Source organism: Nycticebus coucang, chromosome 1 (assembly GCF_027406575.1).
Source record: "Nycticebus coucang isolate mNycCou1 chromosome 1, mNycCou1.pri, whole genome shotgun sequence".
NCBI classification, from domain to species: domain Eukaryota; kingdom Metazoa; phylum Chordata; class Mammalia; order Primates; family Lorisidae; genus Nycticebus; species Nycticebus coucang.
In genome coordinates this window covers 195,890,281-195,910,668 of record NC_069780.1, presented here as the reverse complement: position 1 = coordinate 195,910,668, position 20,388 = coordinate 195,890,281, and the positions used below count along the sequence as shown (strand labels likewise).

General features: G+C 53.6%; 1 protein-coding gene across 4 annotated transcripts in view; it reads right to left on the bottom strand.

The window, feature by feature from the left end:
- Positions 1–16,500, bottom strand: part of SLC9A3 (solute carrier family 9 member A3) — a 37,854-nt gene extending 21,354 nt beyond the window's left edge. For 2 of the 4 annotated variants that reach the window (XR_008380608.1, XM_053593767.1), the window contains exon 1: positions 16,158–16,500. Coding sequence is in view for 3 of the 4 variants with exons in the window: in XM_053593767.1 (XP_053449742.1) it covers positions 16,158–16,374 (217 nt within the window). In the remaining variant the exon portion in view is untranslated. The remainder of the gene's footprint in view (positions 1–16,157) is intronic. The other 2 variants (XM_053593759.1, XM_053593779.1) reach the window with 2 other exon arrangements.
- Positions 16,501–20,388: the final 3,888 nt, after the last annotated feature.

Genomic DNA, 20,388 nt, shown 5'->3' with positions numbered 1-20,388 from the left:
TCCAGACATTGAAATGACCAGATAAGGATTTTTTAAACAGCTATGACTATGTTCAAGAATTTAAAGGAAAATACACTTGTAGTCAATTAAAAAGGATAAATCTGAGCAGTGGAATGGAACATTTTTTCCTAAAGTTTAGACAGTAAGTATTTTAGGTTTTGTGGGCTACACAGTCTATTTCACAACTACTCAGCTCTGCTACCACAGAACAAAGGCAGCCACCACACAGACAAATGGGCATGTCTATGTTCTAGTAAGATTTCACCTATGAAAACAAGTGGTCATCCCATGGGCTAGAGTTTGCTGACCCCTGAAATAGAATTTACCAAAAAGAACCAAATGGAACTCTATAACCAAAGCCTGCAATATCTGAAATGAAAAGTCAAAGGATGGCTTAACAGCAGACAGGATGGCAGAGGCTGTGAACCACAAGACGGACCTACAGAAAACACCCAGTTGGGTTAGCACCCATGCCGTTAACACCTACTCTGTGGGGGCCAAATGGGGAAGACGGGGAGGATACATGAACCCAGGGGCTGGAGCTTCAGGGAGTTGTGATTGAGTCATTGCACTCCAGCCTGGGCAACAGAGTAAGATCCTGTCTCAAACAAAAAAGAAAAAGTAAAAAGAAAGAAATTATCCAATCTAAAAAACACAAAAGAAAGATTTTTAAAAAATGACCAGAGTCAGGCCGGGCACAGTAGCTCATGCCTGTAATCCTACTACTCCGGGAGCCTGAGGCAGGTGAATTGTCTGAGCTCAGGAATTCGAGATCAGCCTGAGCAAGAGTGAGGCCTCGTCTCTAAAGAAATAGCCAGGCATTGTAGCAGGCACCTGTAGTCCCAACTACTTGGGAAGCTAAGGCAAGAGGATCATTTGGACCCAAGAGTTTGAGATTGCTGTGAGCTATAATGCCACAGCACTCTATCCAGGGTGACAAAGTAAAATTCTGTCTCAATAAAAAAAAAAAAAAAAAGACCGGAGTCTCTATGGTCAGTGGGGCAGTGCCAACAGGTCTGACATACATGTAGTTGGTGCTCTGAAGGAGAGACGGAGGCTGGTGTAGGAGGACTTTGAGGAAATAATAGCCAAAAGTGTCCCCAGTTTGGTGAAAAATGTAAACCTACAGAAAATGCCCTTTATAGATTTTAGAAATCTATAAACACTCCTTTATAGAGCTGAGAAATTCTGGAACCCCCAAGCAAGGTAAATACAAAGAAAATCATACTATAGGCATATAGTAGTCAAAATACAGAAAATATTGACACATATGATTTGTATGAGTTATGAATAAGAATTTTCCTTTCTGTTCTTTTCCATCATATGGGCAAGAAAGGAAAATGGGTCTATTGGGAATCTTGTCAATTCTTATGGCTTCTCTTAAACTGGCAAATTGTCTGTGTGTGGGACACTGGGGGTTCCTGGCAAGGGCCTGTGTTCTCGAAACAGTCTGTGCTCCTGACTCAGGCCCTGGCTGCTGCTGGACACTCTGTTTTCTCAGATCCTGCCTCAGACCTCTCACATTTCATTTTGCAGTGTCTCCTTCTTCTCTTCTTTCTTGCCCTTATAAAACCATTCATTTTAAAGTAAAAATTATGAAAGATATTTCCCCTGATCGCAAAGGCTTAGCACTCCTTGTTTTTCCTTTGGTTTATCAACAACCAAACATGGGTGTTCTACAGAAGCTTCAGACAAGCAGGACAAAGTCCCACGTGAGGCGCCCCTTGTAGGCAAAGTTGCCAGAAACACATCCTTGCAGGAGATGGTGCCTCCAGCACTAGAGCATTGGCCCACTCAGGGTGCATTCATATCTCCATATTTTGGACAAATTAACCAAAATAGCCCCTAAGTGGCATACAGGCAGCAACATCCTGAGTTCTAGGTACTTTTCAGCCCCACCAGCATGGAGGGCAGGGCAGCAGCCAGCAGACCCTGAGCTCTGCAGCCTCCTAGGATCTGCCTTCTCTACCTAGTCTCTTCTTCAGAGTGAATGAGCAGCCACTGGGGCTGCAGCAAGCACCCATGGAGATGCACATGTCAACTAGAACTACTGTGGGGCAGTCCCTATGATCCCTGAGGACACCGGAGGGGCAGCCAGGACTGTCTGGTCTCAGCCAAGGGGCTGTGGCCCAGCCAGAACCTCAGAGAAGGAAGGCAGAGGCCACTCCTGACAGGCAGGGTAGGGTAGACACTCACTCAGGCCCCGTCTAGCCATGGGATTGGTGGCACACGGCTCTGACACCTGCACCTGGCAAAACAGCTAACACCCTAGAGGAGCAAAGACATACCAGCCAGAGCTTCAGGGCCCAGCTCCTGGGGCATACAGCCAGCGGCTCCACCAACTCCTTCCCTCCTTTCCCTGTAGGAATTGGGGGAGACCCTAGAGCGGCATGTGCATGATGATTTTCCTGTGAAACAATGTGATGGAGGCCCCCATGTCTGGAAAGGCTGCACAAGTCAAAAATGGCATTCCTCCTTAGGTTCTAAGTTTTAAGAATACAAAACATTAGTCGTATCACCGGATGCTGCTGTGGGGAACTGCATGCATACTGGTGGAGTTGGGAAGCTGACGGTGAGCACTGTAGGTCCACTGAGGGACAGACCTGTATACGTCTCCTTGGGTGGGACTGGGTGGGCCTCTAAAGGGCAGATGGATGCCCTACAGGGCACCGGCTTGGATGCCATCGAAAAGTCCAGCAAGGCCATTTTCTCTGAGTTCTTTTGTGCAGATGAAATGTGTAGGTAACATCTCAAGGTCATTGTTAACCCAGGCTGTGCCTGTCCATGTGGCCACAGCAGCCAGCACTATCAGAATTTCCTTGTACTGTCCTGGGACTGTGTCTGGACGCAGCAGCAGGAAGCAGCCAGGAGTAATTGATTCCTGGTATTTATGCATCCAAGCGAGAGGGCAAAGGGCTGGGAAGGCGGAAAGCACCACACAGCGTCTCTCCCAAGCTTCCTGAGTGCCCAAAGCCTGCCGTCTACCCCAAGTTCAGGAAGACTGAGCTGAGGCCTCCAACAAGGTGGGCCTCACTGCAGAGCAGGGACAACCCTGATGTGGAGCTGGAAGCCTGTGGTCTGCATGCCTGCCTGGCCACTATGCAGAAGGCTATCCCGCCCCTGCAGTAAGGGTAACAACTTCAAGGGCTCGGGGTTGCCATAAAGATGAAAATGAGATTTCTTGGAGTAGGTAGATTGATTTCATTTTCAAATCCAATGAAAACGAAAGGGAGGAGGGTATTTTTATTGTCCTTATTTTCAGGGTTTTTGCCCAGTCAGCAGAAAGGAGGAACCCAAAGACACTGGCACCCCAGTTCTCTCTTAGCCACTGGCACATGACTCCCCACTTGAGGCCTGGGAAGTGATGGGGTGTGGGGCCCAGGGATCAAGTCATAGGCAGCACCCAGAGCAGGTGAGGGGACGCAGGCCTGTGGGGAAAAGATGCATTGCCTTAGAAGGAAAGTATATTTGGAGATATAAAGATCTCTTGGGAGTCCAAAATATGACAGAAGAAATTAAAAACTCAACAGAGGAATTGAGAGGATAAGAAATTCTCTCAGAATCTAGAGGAAAAAGACTAAGAAAATTTAGGAGAGAAAACTTAAAGAGAGGAACAACATATGTGAGCCCCCCATTCCATCCCTGGGGAGTGGCCAGAGAATCCAGACTCTCAGGCCCACATGTTGCCACCAGCGGTTCCCAGAACGCAGTGAGTTTCCAAACCAGGTGGCCAGGGACGAGGCAGATCTGTTATGGAAGAGAAGGCCTGGCAGAGGGAGCCAGGATAGAGGAAGCCTTCAGTGGCCCAGGTGCCAACCCTGCCACTGTCCACATGGAAGGGGCGCCTGCAGCTCGAGTCCCACTTACAGCCCGAGTCCCACTTACAGCCCTGAAGGCATCCACTAAGGGCACCTCAGGTGGGCCTTGGGCCTGAGGCCCTCTCCACATCCCTGAAAGGAACTGGGGACACCTCAGGAGAATGAGTTCCCTAAAAAGAGGGACTTCCTGAGAGAGACCCAGATTCAAGAAAGGAGTCACCCAGGGAGTGGAGGATGTTGGTAGAAACTCCTGGAGAGGATGAGAGCGCCAGAGTGCAGAGTCTGAACAACAGGAAAGGATGGTTGCAAACTTTGGGTGAAACAGAAAGTTGTATGGGGTGTGGAGAAGACAGTGCTGTCACGTGGCTATAGGGAGTGTCCATGTGGACACAGCAAGGCTGGGCACTGAGGGCCTGCTGGGAGCAGTGTGTGAACTGGGCAGCTGGACTCCAGCCAGGCAGGGGCAGGGGCTACTGCTTTTCAAAGGAGCCCCAGAACCACAGGGTGTCCCAATGTCTCCACACAGGAAACATTAACAGCCTCCCATAGTAAGAGACACATGGGAACATGTTCGCCATGAAGTCTTAACGTGTGTAGATGGCCAACACGTAGAAAAAATTTTGTAATGAATGTTGTGTAAATAAAGGTACATTTAGCCATTTTCCCTGTGTATGGCAACTTTTAGAACACCCTGTGCTGATTCTCCATTTGGCAAGCTGACAGCTGGGAGAGGAGACAGGGGACACAGCTAGTGCATGCCTGATGCCCAGCAGGCAAAACAGTAGCACATGGCATTCCCAGGCCTTTGCCCGTGAACTGGTCAGACATGTGGCTGTGAGTGTTGGCTTCTGTGGCCAGGGTCAGCACCCTGATGGGACCCAGAAATGGTTTAGGAGAGGACAGACTGGGATGGCTGGGGTTGCTGGGGTACAAACAGGAGGGCTTGTCTGAGCACACATAGCTTCTTCTGGGTACCACTGTGGTCCGAGACCTCCTGGAGCCTCCACTGTCCCACATCTGTGCCCAGACACCTGCCCTGCCCCATCAGATCTTCCCAGCCAGAACCCCCTACCTGTCTCTGCAGGCTCCACCCCCAATCTTTTGTGCTCAGCTACAGCGCCTCTGATCCTAATGAAGAGCTGCACATCTGCCTCTCCACACGCAAAACCCTGGCCAGTGCACCCTAACACACCCAAAACCATGTGCCACATGAGGGCTCCTCAATCCACTGGCCTTTCTGGACGGCAAGAGTGTCTGCTCAGGAGAGGCAGGACTTGATTCAGTGGGACCAGACTTAAATGAAGAACACAAAGCTATAAAACTTCTAGAAGGTAAAATGGACAAAAATCTTGGTGACCTTAGGGACAGTGATGAAACTTTAGATACAATACCAAAAGCATGATCCATAAAAGAATAAAATTGATAAGTTTGACTTCATTAAAATTAAAAACCTCTTCTCTGTAAAAGAAAATATTTTCAAAACACTTAAGGGGCTTATATTTGAAGCTTACCAAGAACTCTTAAAGCCTAATAAGAAAACAAACAATCCAATGAAAAGATGGACAACATATCTAAACAGACACCTCACCAAAGATGCAAATGGAAAATAAGCACATGAAAATATACTCCGCATCATATGTCATCAGGGAAACTTGAGCGAAAGTGACATTGAGATGCTACCATATACCCTTTACATTGGCCAAAATCCAGGACACCAGTTGCACCGGGTGCTAGGGAAGAGCCGTGCAGCCTTGAGGAGGGTGACTGGTGGCATTTCACCACACCAAGCACAGCCTCTCATGTGATCTGGTAGTCTCACTCCCTGCTATTTACCCAAATGAGTCAAAGTCTCCTGTTCACACAAAACCTGCACATAGATCTTTATAGCAGCTTAGCTATGATGTTCTTTAGCAAGTAAATGGAGAAATAATAAACTGATTATGAATTGTTGTTGGTTAGGCCAGGGTTGGTGGCTCACACCTGTACTCCTAGCACCCTCGGAGGCTGAGGCAAAAGGATCCCTTGAGCCCAAGAGTTTGAGGTTGCTGTGAGCTATGACACCACAGCACTCCATCCAGGGGATAGAGTGAGACTCGGTCTCAATATAAATACACACAAACATACTCAGTAATAGATCCAGATAGTGGAATATTATTCAGCACCAAAGATAAATGAGCTATCAAGCCATGGAAAGACAAAGAGGGAGCTTAAATGCATTTTACTAAGTGAAACAAACCAATCTGGGAAAAGTACATTCTGTGACCCCAACTATATACTAATAACATTGAGGAAAAGGCAAAACTATGGAGACAGGACATTATACGGTTATCCAAACACAGAATGAGCAGCAGCACAAGTGTGCCCTCATGTAAATGGTGGGCTTTAATTAATATGAATGTGGCAGTCATAACAAATGTGTCACACTAATGCAGCCTGTTAGAGTAGGTTGGGAGGGGTGGGGTGTGGGTTAGGGAACTCCTTACTATCTGCTCAATTATTCCCTAAATCCAAAACTTTACTAAAAATATTGAACCTATTAATTTTTTAAGAAACAGCCTCAGGGAACCTGTGGCAGGTACTCCTCTGGGGTGGCAGTAAGATACCAGGCTGGGATGGACGTGGATAGCTCTCCAAGTACAGAGAAAGACCCAGGTGTAGACACACAGGGCCATTGGCTGGCAGCCTGCAGTCTCACACCAAGGACTGGTGGTCTGCTATGACATGTGACAATGCTGTCAGATCTCACCAAGATTAGAGCAAAGGAAAGTCTCACTTTGCTGGAAAATGAGAGGAGGGAGGTGAAGCTGCCTCTGAGGCTCTCCACAGCAAATGCAGGGAGAGTAGGTTATGGGCAGAACACAGGGTGCACATGGGCTCCAGGGTGAGTCTCCTGGGATGGTGCCATCCTCAGAAATCAGCTGCAGGTGGCTCCAGCAAACCACAAAACCAGGCCTGGCAGATTCCCACTGGGGTCGCAACCTGGCTCCTAGCAGGCAAAGCTCCTGACAGGGATAGCCAAGGGGCAGCTTTCGCATCTCCCCCACCCCATCTCCCACTCCACCCCATCCCCCCGCACTGCCCTGCAGCAAGTTCCTCCCCTTGAGGTGTGCCAGGAGGCCCCATCTTCCTGTTTGGGACCCACAAATCTTTTCCTACTCACAGATCTCAGGTTTCAATATTGGCCTTGCCTCTGAGTTCACTGGACCCCAGGAAGAGGCAGAGGATGAAGCCTGGGCCAAGTCCCACATAGGAGGGAGCAGATCTCAGTCAGGCCCCAGGCTCAAATCTCAGGCCCCTCAGAGCTACCTCTCAAGGGAAGTGCACACAACCACATGCATCTGCACATGCTTGTACATACTCACATATGTGCCCCCTCCCATGCACACACACCTCCCCACACATCTGCACACACCTGTACACGCTTGCAAATGCACCCCCTCTCCTCACACCTCTAAACACCACACACATGCACTCCCCACACACACAGGCATACATACCTGTACATGCCTGCACACACTCCCACACATGCACCCCCTCCCATGCACACACACACCTACATGTCTATGCACACCTCTACACACCCACACATGCACCCCCTTCCATACATTCACACAGGCACACACATCTGTGCATGCCTATATATACACATGTGTCCCTTCCCATGCACACATACCTGTGCATGCCTGTGAAATCCTGGGTCCAGGATTTCTCCGCACACCCCACACATGCACCCCCTCACACACACACACACAGGCACACACCCATATATACAAAAATCTATGCCCACACACCTGCACACACCTATGCACACACCCACATAGGCACCCTCCCATGTACACATCTCCTCCTCCTCCTCCCAGCCCTGGACCCTGTGCCTCAAGCAGCTCCTTCAAGGTCCAGCTGCAGCCTGCACCCCTCTGCCTCTGCCAGTCAGCCTGCTCGAGATCAAAACCAACTGACCATGCCCTTGGCCCTGCCAGTGAAGCCATGGGGTGGGCAGTCTCACTGCAACCTCCACAGGCAGCCCTGCCTGCTGGGGCCACATCTGCTGGGAGTTGGGGGCAGAGGCCAGGTGCAGATCCATGCGCCAAACCTCTGAGCTAACTCTAAGAATGGAGCCTGCGAGAGTGGGTGGTTTGCCATATTTGTGTCATACCAAAAGCTCTTAGAAATGGATCTTTTCAGCTTTCCTAATCTGCCTTTGCAAGAAGCCCTTTCCCAGCTGCATACTCAGACAGGGTTGGACTTTGGCAGGACGCTCTGCAGGTGGTGAACCTGGGAGGTCTCCTGATTTCTCCAAGAAGGGAAGGCACAGGTTCCCTGCCCTTTACTGCTGAGTGTGGCTTGGTCCTGAAAGGGACCCTGGTTGAACCCCTACCAGGGAGTCTCCCTGGACCAAGCTGATGGTCTTGGGGGTGGGGCTGCTCCCCAGGGAGCTGAAGCTGGCACTGGGTGGCCCCGCCTTTCCTTGAAGCAGAGTGTCTTGTGGGGTACTAGAGCTGACAATGCCCTGGGCCCCCAGCATCCAGCTGCAGCCACCTCCAGCCCTGTCCCCTCCCTGAACTCACCGCTTCGCCATGTCCCAGGGCCCTTGTCTCCCCACATTGCCCCAGAGGTGGGAAGCCCATCCTGTGCCCCAGCTACTGTCTGACTCTCAGACTGGACTTTGTCCCAGTGTCGAGTAAGCCTTGGGCTCTTTTGATTTTTCCTGGAGAATGTGGACTTGAGACACAGACAGTCAGGGAAAGGCCCATGTGGGGCCTCGCTTAGGGCCCAACCTCAAGCTTGGATTGGGTACCTTATAGGAAGAGCTTAGCCACACCCCTGGCCACAGTCAGGCTTGTATAGATGCTGCCGAGTCACCACACAGCCGGGAGAAGCCCCCACTGGCCTGGCATTCTCCTTGCAGCTCTCACCCTCTCCCTGGGCTGTGCCTTCCTGACAGCTGCCTGCAGAGAACCCCCAAACACAGAGCAGCCTGGTGAGGCCCTCTAGACCCCTGACAGCTGCTCTTCAACCAGATCCTTGAGCCCCTAAAAGCTGGTTTTCCGATTTGTTTACTCCAAACATGTTTATAGGAAGAACCTTCTAAAATTAGAGGGATTGAATCAACATCACACCCCTCTGCAGCAGATCTAGCTCATCAGGTGACAGGACTGAGCTGTCCCTATCTTCCCTGCAGCTGTTCATGGAGCAGCCATCATGGCCTCGAGGACCTCCCTGGGTCCAGGATTTCTCCGCACAGAAGCCCCTGCCTGGCCTCAGTGCCACACACATGCCTCAGGGCCTTTGCATGGCTCTACCTGCCCTGCAAACTTGCCCCATCACTGCTGCTGCCACACAGCACCCTCCTGCTGCATGGTGCAAGCTCTGTGTCCTGGCAGGAGTTACTCCCCAGGGCCTTAGGGCTGTTTTGTTTGAAGCAGGAGTCCCCAGCCAGCAAGCAGTGCTCTGTGTGAGTGCTAAACCAAGAGACAAAAAGTCCCATTTTGTGTCCCAGGAGGATGCCCGGCTGGGCTGGTCCGGCACCCACGCTGGGACCTGTCAGGGTGTGTCTGCATCTCCAGGGGCTTGGTGGGATGGGCTGAACTCGTCCTATTACTAAAGGCTCTGGCATGAGTCCAGAGCATGGAGTTGGCTTGGTAAAAAGCGTGTCAGGTCAGCCTAGCTTCTTCCCAGGGACAAGAGCTGCTGGGTGGGCTCTGCATGGGTGGAGCATGCATCCACACTGGGCCCCGACCAGCCCTCAGTGCCCTAAGCTGCTGCCAGCGTCGCATGGCAGTGACCCCACTCTGCAGATTGACTGCTGCTCCTTGGCAGGCAGCACTTCTGAGGGCGTTGTCCCTCGGAAGCGGGTGTGCCGCTCACAAGAGGCAGTGTGGCAACTTGGGGGAGGAATTCTGCTAAAGACCTTTTGGGCCCAGCATCCAGATGGTTTGGACGTGTTTACGGACAGATGAAAGGCCAATGTTGTTGCTTGCATGAGTCCACTCACCCACCCTTCCATCCATTCTCATCCATGTGTTCACAGACTCACAGGAGCCCACTGGGAACATAGCAGGACAGAGCTGGCAGCCCCTACCCTGGTGGAGCTCAAAAAATTTGGTGTTGGAGGTAGTCCTGGGAGCTAGGGTAGCTGGAGGATTCTAGGACATGGGGAAAGAGGGCTGTGGGCATGGACAGATGCAGCTGGGTGAATGGGGCTCAGAGCATGACTCGGGGATGGAGTCTGGCATCTTGAAACCTGGCACTCTGAGACCTAGCATCCTAAAACAAGGTACCCTCAGACCTGAACCCCTGAGACATGGCACCCCAAGACCTGAAACCTGAGAGATGGCACCCTGGAACCTGGGACTCCGAGACTTGGAACCTGAGATATGGTACTCTGAGACTTAGCACCCCAAAAACTTTCACCTTGAGACATAGCACACTGAGACTTGGCACCCAGAGACAAGGCACCTAAAACCTGGACCCCTGAGATCTGGCACACCAAACCTAGAACCTCGAGACATTGTATCCCAATACATGGCACTTCAAAGCTGATGCCCCAAGAACTGGCAACCTGAGACCTGGGACCCCAAGACTTGGAACCTGAGACATGGTACCCTAAGAACTAGAACTCCAAAACCTGCACCCTGAAGCCTGGCACCCCAAGACATGGCACCCTGAAACCCAATGGCTCATCCCAGAGTGGAGGCCGTGGGGCCTCATCATCTCCTGCAAGTCTCCCCAGCAGGCCAGGGAAGCCTCCTTCATTGTGCATGGAGGATTCCCTGTAAGCTGGGGGATGACGCATGGGGCAAGACGGGACACTCAGCTCTAAAGTGTCCAGCTTCAGACAGCAAGTGGCAGGCTAGGGTGGAGCAGAGCCCCCAAAACTCCCAGAGCACCAGCACTCTTTGAGGCTCACAGATATAGGCAGAAATAAAGCAGGAGGGTGAGCAAGTGCTGGAGCAGCAGAATCATGCCCCGAGATGCGTTTCTGAGAATTGTCACAGGCCAAAGCCATAGGTGGGGAGAGGCCCACAGTGTGCTGTGCTGGTGGCTAGAGCCTCACAAAGGGACTTGGAGATTTCTCCTGGTTCTCTGACACGGTGCCACCCGCAGGAAGCCCTGGTCCACTCGTTCCCTGACCTTAGGTGCTATCATATTTTCCCAACCTTTGCCTTTTCTCCTTGGGATATTCCAGGGCGCTGCCTCAGCTCCAAATGCCAGGGATTGTTTTACAGCCCCTGGATAATTCTGCTGCAAGCAGTTCCTGAAAAGAATGAGACTTTACACCTTCAACCTAAACCCTCCCTCCCACAAAGACTCCAGGCCTCTGATGACAGGTCCCCATTCCAAGCCTATGGAGTCCATCTCTCCTACCAGGACTGGAGTCCACTAGGGCCCACTGACTTGTCCTCCCCCAGAGGAAGGTGTGGTGTGCTCCCCCATCCCATCCCCTTGGACTTCCCTTTCCCTGATCCTCTCCTGAGTTCCTTCAGCAAGAGGGGTAGCAGACACAGTGGAGGACCAAGGGAAAGATCACGGGTCTGGCTGGATATGTCACTGGGGCTCCCATCCCTGGGGCCAGAGCACATGGAATAAAACCTCCAGTTTCCAAGTCCAACCCCAAGAGGTCAGTAGGATCCTCAGCCTAGGAATGTGACTCAGGGAAGACACACAGTGCCAGATGGATGGCTGTGTCTGAGAGAGATCCATGGGTCAGGCAGTGGGTGTAGACAAAGGTGCTCCTGCCTGAAGGGGGCTTGAATGACAAGGACTGTATGGCCAGGAAAAGGGGATCTCATGGTCAGAGACCCAGGTCTCAGTCAGGTAGCATCAGCACACGGAAGAGAGGCAGGAGCCCCACAGCCACAGTGGAATAGCCGCCAGGGAGAGCCATATCCTGGCCCAGAAGGTCAGGGACAGGTCACATGCTGTGCTTTCTGACCTAAGGCTGCCCAGGCTCCTTGCTGGCCCAACACACCTCTGTGACCTTGGTGCCATGACTCAGGGATAGAGTCTGGCATCTTGAAACCTGGCACCCTGAGACCTGGCACCTTAAGACAAGGTACCCTCAGACCTGAACCCCTGAGATCTGGTACCCCAAGACCTGAAACCTGAGAGATGGCACCCTGGAACCTGGGACTCCAAGACTTGGAACCTGATACATGGTACTCTGAGATCTGGCACCCCAAAAACTTTCACCTTGAGACATAGCACCCTGAGACTTGGCACCCAGAGACAAGGCACCTAAAACCTGGACCCCTGAGATCTGGCACACCAAACCTAGAAACCAGTCCCCTAGTTCCCTGGGGACTGAACGGGCCACGCAGATAGGCCGAGGCTCTTACTCCATCCAGCTCTACCCCTCTAACAACTCTACTTCCAGACTATGGCCCACCCTGATCTGCCTGCCTGCCAGCCCCGCTGCCCACCCCAGAGGGCTGGGGTTCCTGCATGCCTCCTGCGGCAGAGACTGGGCTGGGAAGTCCAGTCAACACCCAACTGTGACTGTTCCCACAGCCTGGATGGGAACAGATGGCCCACCTGGGCCTAGAACCTGCTCCTTGCCCCACCTGCTTCCCCATTCAGTCTCCTGAGTACCAAAGCCACACCTCCCGCTCTTGTTTCATCAGGTTCAGTCACTGTGGGTGGCTCAGCTATGGGTGGGGTGGGCACAGCAGACACAGACTTTGCCAGGTTGCTTGGGGCCTGAGGGTGGGAGAACAGGACAGGATGGAGGTTTGGCCTCTGCTATGTTACTGACAACACTGTGACCTCTCCCCAGTGCTCCACCTAGGCCTGGTGGCCAGCCCCCTGGGACTCCCGGAACATTCAGATTGTCTGTCCAGCAGCCCTCTGGTGCCCTTCTTAGCCCCATGGCCAGGGCAGTGGTCTGAGGACCTAGATCTGACCACATCCACCCCCATCCCAAGCCCGGGTTGAAACCAAAGTCCTCCAAGGCCTGCAGTTAAGTTGGTGAGCCTCTCTCCTGCCCCCAGTCCCGTCCCACCTCTGTCCTGCCTTCAGCCCTCCCCTACCTGTCCTCAGCCATCTCCCCCTCCTCTTTCCTGTCCCTAGCCCCCCACATCTCTCCTGACCCTACCCTGCCTCCCCATGGCTGAGGTGGGCCTGCTGAGTGAGGCAGCACCTGCCTTTGACTCCCAGAGGAGGACCAGGAAGAAGACCCTCCATCAGGGCAGAGTCTGGCCCAGTTTTCCCAGTGCTGTACAATACATGGTGAGGCAGGAGCTCTGTTGAGGGGCCAAAGTGATCTTGGTGGGGTGGCTGCAGGCTGGCGATCTCTGGTGGTCATGTGTCCCACCAGATGGGTGGTAAAGCTGGTCTAAGGAGGGGACCCCTCACTGCACCTGGGTCAGACTCCAACCCTATAGCTTCCTCTGCTGAGGGTCAGTCCTTACCCTCTGGCACACCACCTGCCCCAAGGCTGTGGATTACACCCTGGCTTCGGCAGCCCCTTCCTCCCCTTCTGAATTTTTAGAGATGTAATGACAGTCAGGGAGACCCTGGGGGACCAAATTCACAAGGATGGGGAGCTTGCAACAGCCCAGGCTCGGGGTCCCAGGTCCATGGGCTAAAGGCATCTGGTTCCTACCCAGGGTCCTGCCACCTGCTGTGTGTGCTTTGGCAGCTGCCGTCTTCCGCCTCTCTCGGAAGCTGCCTGAAGTAAAAAACCTCCTGGAATCAGATATGGCCTGTGTTCCAGGGTCCCGAGTCTTATTTCCCCAACCAGGTTACAAATGGCTTGAAATCTGACCTCTCAAGGTTGGAGATGTGAGCCAGTGACACTTACAATAAGTGTAAGAAATTCAACAAATGTTTGGAAAATGAGCATAAAAGCACTTCCTCTTTTGTTAGAAGATACGTTTCTATTTGTGTAACTTGAGACTGAAAGAGTCTGGGCAATCCCTGAGCATTTTAAACAATGAAATATGCCAAGCACCCTAGTCAGTAGCGGCCTCAGTCTGGGGCTGTGGAGTATGGAGGGAGTTTGGTGAAACTCAAGTGTTTCCCTCACTTGTGCAGACACCAGAGCCCTTGCTGTGCCTGCCTGTGTGGACCATTCTGAGGGGCACTTGGGACAGGGGCATCAGGGGTGGCTGCACAGGGAGGCCAAGTCCAGGCCAGCTGGGCTCCAGCAAGTCCAGAGTTCACAAGGGAGGGGGTTGGCAGAAGGGGGCCGCAGGCAGAGGGCTGGGGCTGGAGGGTCGGCTCAGGCAGAGCCCTGGTCAGGTCTCTGCTAGTCACTGTCGTGGGAAATGCAGAGCAGACACAGGCTATGGGGGAGGGGAACTGGACTCTATGCCAGTGGCTATGGTGGTAACCCAGCATGAACCCCTCTGGCCTGCTAGCCAGCTAGCTTTGATTTTGAGGAGTGGAGGGTGGAGAGGGATCATTTGGGCCGGTGGACTTGGGTGTGGGAGGTGTCCATGCAGGGGTGCCTGGTAGGTGATTGACCCAGGGACACCAGTTTGGAGTGGGGACCTGAGCACTTGGGCATCTGAAGGTGTGAGGCAGCCCAGCATAGGGGAGAGTTGTTAATGAGAGGGTGGAGGGCCTGGGGGGCCAGGTGTTAGGGCCATGCTGAACTCCCAGGGAGACGGCTGAGAGATGGGGGCTTGGGGGCTGAGGGGAAGGTCCCATCTCATGTTTTAAGATGGACTCAGCCCCCTCCCCCATCCTCACCCCACACCCACACAGGGTGATCTGTCCATGGTTACACTTCGATAGTAGAGCCTTCAAATACAGAATGGACCACTGTGCAGTTGAAGTTAGGGCCAGTCCAGGGACAGGGCATTTCAAGGGGAGCACCAAGGGCCCTTAATATTGTGCTCAGAGCTCTCAAAGCTCCACCAGTGCTGGGCTGCTGCTCTCTCTAGGGACAACCACCCCAGCACCACAATGACCAACTGGGAAGGGGTCTCTAGAGGGTCCAGACTCAGCAGGAAACATGTCTAGGCCCACCCTGCCCCGAGAATTGCCAGAGCGGGCACCGCTCCCTACTACTGCCCTCTCAGATGCCCTCTCCAGTCCAAGTCCTCTGGAGGCCTGAAGGCTTTTCCTGGTGAATAACAAACTCTGGGGCTGGGCAAAACCCTGGTCTGTGCGCCCTCCCAGCAGTCTCCTTGGGCGGGTTGACTGGCTGGGATTTTCAGATGCCAGGTTCCAATCACATATGGGGATGGACCTTGTGATGGCCCCCAACTTGTTCAGAAAGTGCACATTCACTCCACAAGAAGCCTGCCAGAGGGGAGCCACTGAGCTGGAGTACAGGAATGCTAGGATCTCCCTGACCGTTTAGGAAGCAGCCAGCAGCGTGTCACAGCACCAGCCCCCAACTGGAAAGGCCCACAAGGGGACAGACTGTCAAAGAGACCCAGCCCTGGGGCCAGATGCTGAAGGAGGAAGGAGGAAGGCGGAGCCAACAGAGGCAGGGCAGGAGGGATGGAAAGAGAGCTGAAGAGACAACAGAAAAGAAGGGTTTGAAGGGGAGGGAGCTCATCCGCAGGCCCGGGGCAGCTGGGACAGACAGCGGGTGCTCCTGGAGGTCTGCCAGATACACCAGGTACCCCCAAGCCGACAGAGTCCGGCCCTTTAATCCACTCTTCCCAAAGCCTGTCCCTCCTAGTCCTGCCAAGGACGTCAGTACCCCCATGTCCCAGCAGGCTCCCCCTTGTCGCCCTGCCCCCATCCCAAAATCACTTTGGAAACCTCCCAGGACATGCCCTGGCCTTGCACTCAGGAAGCTACACTCCCGTCCACATCCCCACCACCTCAGAGACCCTCTTCGTTCTGGCACTGGCCACTGCATGAGACTTTGATCTTCTCAAACTCTTAAGAAATCCGACCTTCTTATCACCTTGCCCAGGAGCCACCTGCAATTCCCACATTACTGACTCACTGGAAGCCAGTTAAGAGAAGAGAAATCTAACAGGCCAGAATTTTTGAAAAGAGAAGACCAACAGGAAAATTGATCATGTGGATAGGATTCTACTGGGTTTACTCTGAGCAGCTGAGTTTTTATTTTCTGCTCCAGAGATACACAGAATCCTCACTCCAGTGGCTGACAGCAAAAGCCTTTTCTCTGGGTACTTCAAAAGGCCCCAACAAACCCGACTGAAAAGCCAGTTGCTGCAGCAGGAGACCCTAAATGGAGCTCCTGACGCCTGCAGGTTTCAGGCGCAGCGCTCTTCGCATCTGCCCGGTGAGGCCACCGGGAGGACCACTGCAGATCGGCAGCGACTGCGGACCAAGGCGAAGGCGGGTACCCAACTCTGTCCCACGGGGAGCCCGCCGTGTCCAGCCGACTACCTGGCTTGGGGCACTCACCGATCTTGGCCAAGCTGGCCACAAGGATCCAGAGAGCGATGATGTACGGGTCCTGGACGTGGTGCCATTCGAAAGTGACCACCTGGAAGCCCTGACTTGCTCCGTGCGCGCCACCAGGCTCCTCCTCGACGCCCCTAGCCCGCGGCAGCCCGCTCAATACCAGCACCAGGGCCAGCAGCAGCCCCCAGCCTGGGCCGGGGTCCCGGAGCCCCGACATCACCGCCTCGGCTCAAAGCCCTGTGCCGGTGTGCATGTCGCGGCCAAGCCTGCTCCTTGAGTCCAGCGCGGGGCTCTGCGCTCCGGTGCCGCCGGCAGTCCTGCTCCCCCAGCCCGGGCGGCCTTTAATCCGGTCTTTTCCTCCCGCCCCGGGGCGGGGCCTTCCCGCCCCCGCCGCGAGTTAGAGAGTGCTGCCTGCGCCTCGCTCTGCTCCCGCGCCACGCCGCCACCCTTGGCCAGCCCGCCGCGCCCAACAGGCACCCCAGCCTTTCTCCCACACCTCCCCACGCGCTCCTGATCCCTGCGGTCTCCCCTTGAGGGGGCTGGGAGAGCGCTGGCCCTGAGATCCAATGCAGAGGACTAGAACGGTCGCCTCCCTTGGCGGGGGTGTGAAGCGCAGAGCAGGGTGGCGGCGGGCAGAGCCTGGGACCCTGTGGACTCCGCTGCAAGGTGGGTGGTGCCTTGGGTGCCACTCCGGAGGCAGCGCTCGCTGAGCTCCTCTTGAGTTTCCTGGGGCAGCTGTGGGCACCCTCACCCCAGTCCTTATCCATAAACAGGAGACCTGAAGCTGTAGGGTTCAGAAGGGGCCCAGGCTGCAAAGCCCCCTTCTTCACAAGAGTCCACATTCCACAACAGGATCCAGCAACTGTTCAGAAATTACTGCTGAAGTAGACAACTTTATCCCACGATGATGGCAGGTGGCCTGTGTGGCGGAGAGAAGGTCTGTTCAAGTTGTGCTCAGATGGGTGGTTTGGCTGGGTGGCTTGGACTGAGCCAACCAGAGGTTCTGAGATATAGCACCAGGCAGGGGTGTGAGACTGTGACGTGGGGGTTGTTGGAGTCTCTCATCTCAAGTGTGTTGGCACTGGACCTGCTTCTGTGGCCAGCTGGCCTCCTAGCAGAGAGAAAGGGACAGCCAGACAACAGACCAGGGTTCCCTCAAGGAATGTGTGGCGGGATGCAGAGGAGGACTGTTGACTGCCTTGCCCTCAGGGTGGGGGTTTCACCCAGGTCAACCTGTCCTGAGAGCCTGCAGCAAGTCTCCTGGGAGGGCCTCCAAGAGCCCACAGTGTAGTTCAAAGGGCAATAGCAGAGTGTGACTGCAAGGAGGCACAGATTCAGAGTGGACACTGATGCCCATCACTGGCCATCAGTAAGTGTGTGTCCAAGAACAAAGGGAAAGGGCACCTAATGGGGAGTAGAAAGGCACCAAGCTCCTAAAGTGGTCTGGGGACAGCAGAGCATACCCATTCCCCAGGACTCACCTCTCAGGTGAGTGTGGCTATCTAGTGTCATCTGTGGACATTTGAAGGATGAAATGCACCTGAACTCCAAGGTGCTGCCCTGGCCCTGGTGCCTGGGAAAGACATGTCAGTGAGGACATCGCCCTTACAAGCAGAGTCAGCTTAGGGGAACTACTACATACACCACACTTCAGTGGACCAGGGCCAGGGAGCAGGGAACCCCCACAGCCTTGTTTCTTCCAAGAAAGTTGTGGTTTTAGGCAGGGCTGTGGCTACCCCACCACTCCAGGGACACCATGCATATGAGGCAGGCTGTGTGGACCCTGCTCCCTGACACCAAAGCAGACAACCTGCACAGCCTAATGGGCAAACATTTCAGAGAGTCGTTTGTGTGTGTGGTGGAGGAGTCTTGGTGTGTGACCTGCAGGTGTGTGACCATCTGACAACTGCTCCACTCAGCACCTCCGTCACGCAGGTGTGACAATGCCTCCCGAGTGGCCCGGATCCCTGTTGGTTTGCCTGTATACATGAGCAAAGGCCATCACCATGAAACTCAAAATACCGAGTACTCAAAAATATTGAGATAATATACAAAAAAAAAAAATACTGTAATCTACTTAGCCTACCACAGCATTTTCACAATTAGGAAAATCAAAACGAAAACATCTGGTCCATCACATCAATTTCTTACTACAGACTTCATTCTCATGGTTTGTGAAAAACATCTTGCGAATAAACAGGAAAAGCACTTAGAAACTAGTTATGCTTTTGTTAACAATACATGAGAGATGAAAGTTAAGTTTTTAATGTAACTTTTAAGTGTTTAAGACCATGCAGCTGGCTCAGCACCTGTAGCTCAGAGGCTAGGGCGCCTGCCATATATACTGGAACTGGCGAGTTCAAACCCAGCCCAGGCCTGCCAAACAACAATGACAACTATAAACAAAAAACAGCCAGGCGTTGTAGCTGTAGTACCAGCTACTTGGGAGGCTGAGGCAAGAGAATAGCTTAAGCCTAAAGTTTGAGGTTGCTGTGAGCTGTAACGCCATGGCACTCTACCAACGGTGACATAGTGAGACTCAGAAAAGAAAAAAAAAAAGAAGGGGTGGTGCCTGTGGCTCAGTGGGTAGGGCGCCAGCCCCATATACCAAGGGTGGAGGGTTCAAGCCCGGCCCTGGCCAAACTGCAACAAAAAAATAGCTGGGCGTTGTGGCGGGCACCTGTAGTCCCAGCTACTCAGGAGGCTGAGGCAAGAGAATCACCTAATCACAGCACTCTACCAAGGGTGATAAAGTGAGACTCTGTCTCCACCAAAAACAAACAAACACTTTTTTAAAAAAGAAAAAAAAAGACTGTACACTACACAGGCACTCACCCTCCTGCCTACAGGTTTATTTTAAAACCCAAGGTGGTCACATACCTGCCCTTCTTAAGGAAGAGGATTTTACACGGAGCTGCAGCTCCCTGCCTCCCTTCTTCATCTGTTCAGTGAGCACCCCCCACTATGCGACAGGCACTCTCCAGGCCTGGGACAAAGGACCCCTGGGAGCTACCCACCATAGAGCTAAAATGACCACTCACCTATGTCACATTTATCATTTCTTACAACAGCCTTTTTTGAAAGGAAATTGCGAGCCTCAGCCTCTCTGTGTCTGCCTGTGGGTGCCTTTGAGATCTCAGGTGGGACAGGTGAGCCTGAGAGCCTTGGCCTTTGACCAGCCTGAAATGATGAAGAAGGTCTGGAGATTCTGCAATACTTAAGGACTAGTTCAGGACTCCCAGTGGATCCTGCAACCATCCAGACCTGAGCCTCTGTTGGGGAACCCTGGGGCTGTGGGGTGCAGGCTTGGGCAGTACCCACAGGGTTTCTGACTAGCTGAGGTAGAACCAGACTCCCACCAGCATCACCATCTCCCAGGTAGCCAGGGGCCAGGGCCCAGAGGCGGTGGCAGTGGGCAGGCAGGGCAGATGCTGCTCTGGGGCATCAGGCGTGGGGTTTAGCCACTCAGGAGCAGCCTTGGTGAGGCCCCACAGTATGTCTTTGCACTCTAGCCCCTGGCGATGTGCACTGGGGGCTGTGCAGGGCTGGGTTGATTAAGGGGGCTTAAGTAGGATCCTGGCTCAGTAGAGCCTGGTCCCCTCACTCCTGGCCCCCTCAGTCCTGTCCCGGGTCCTGCCGCCCCTCCGCACCCCCAGCTGCTGGCTCACCGGAGGGATTTGTGCCTTGTCCTCCCTCCAGTTCTTGGGAACACCTTGGAATCCACCCCCGAAATCTCCCCACCAGCCTCCTCTCCTCAATCTCATCTATGCGCCCCCAGTGTTCAGGGCAACCCTTCCCCTTCCCATGCCCTCCTCCCAACCCACGCAGGCCCCTGTGCCCACTGACAGAGCACATCCCCCCCTCTCCACCTGCTTGGAAGCCCTGCCCTATGGCTCACTCCTGGCTCAGTATCCCTCATCTGGAACCCCTCCGGCTCTGTCCCCAGTGCCTGGGCTGCAATCCTTGGTGTGTCCTGGGTGGAGACCCACCTCCTCACCTGCCTGGCTCCTTCCCCAGCCAGGATGAGAATGAGGTGCTGGGCTAGGCAGGTGCATGCACTCCTTCTGCCCAGGGCAGCTCCTCGCCTGGGGCTAGGGGGGGACAGACCAACCCTTGCAGTACGACCTGTCTGAGGCAAGGTGACAGGCAAACCCACTATTGAACAAAGTCAGAAACACAAAGATCCCAAGCTGAACTGGCAATGTGTATAAAAGATCGTATGCTTTGACCA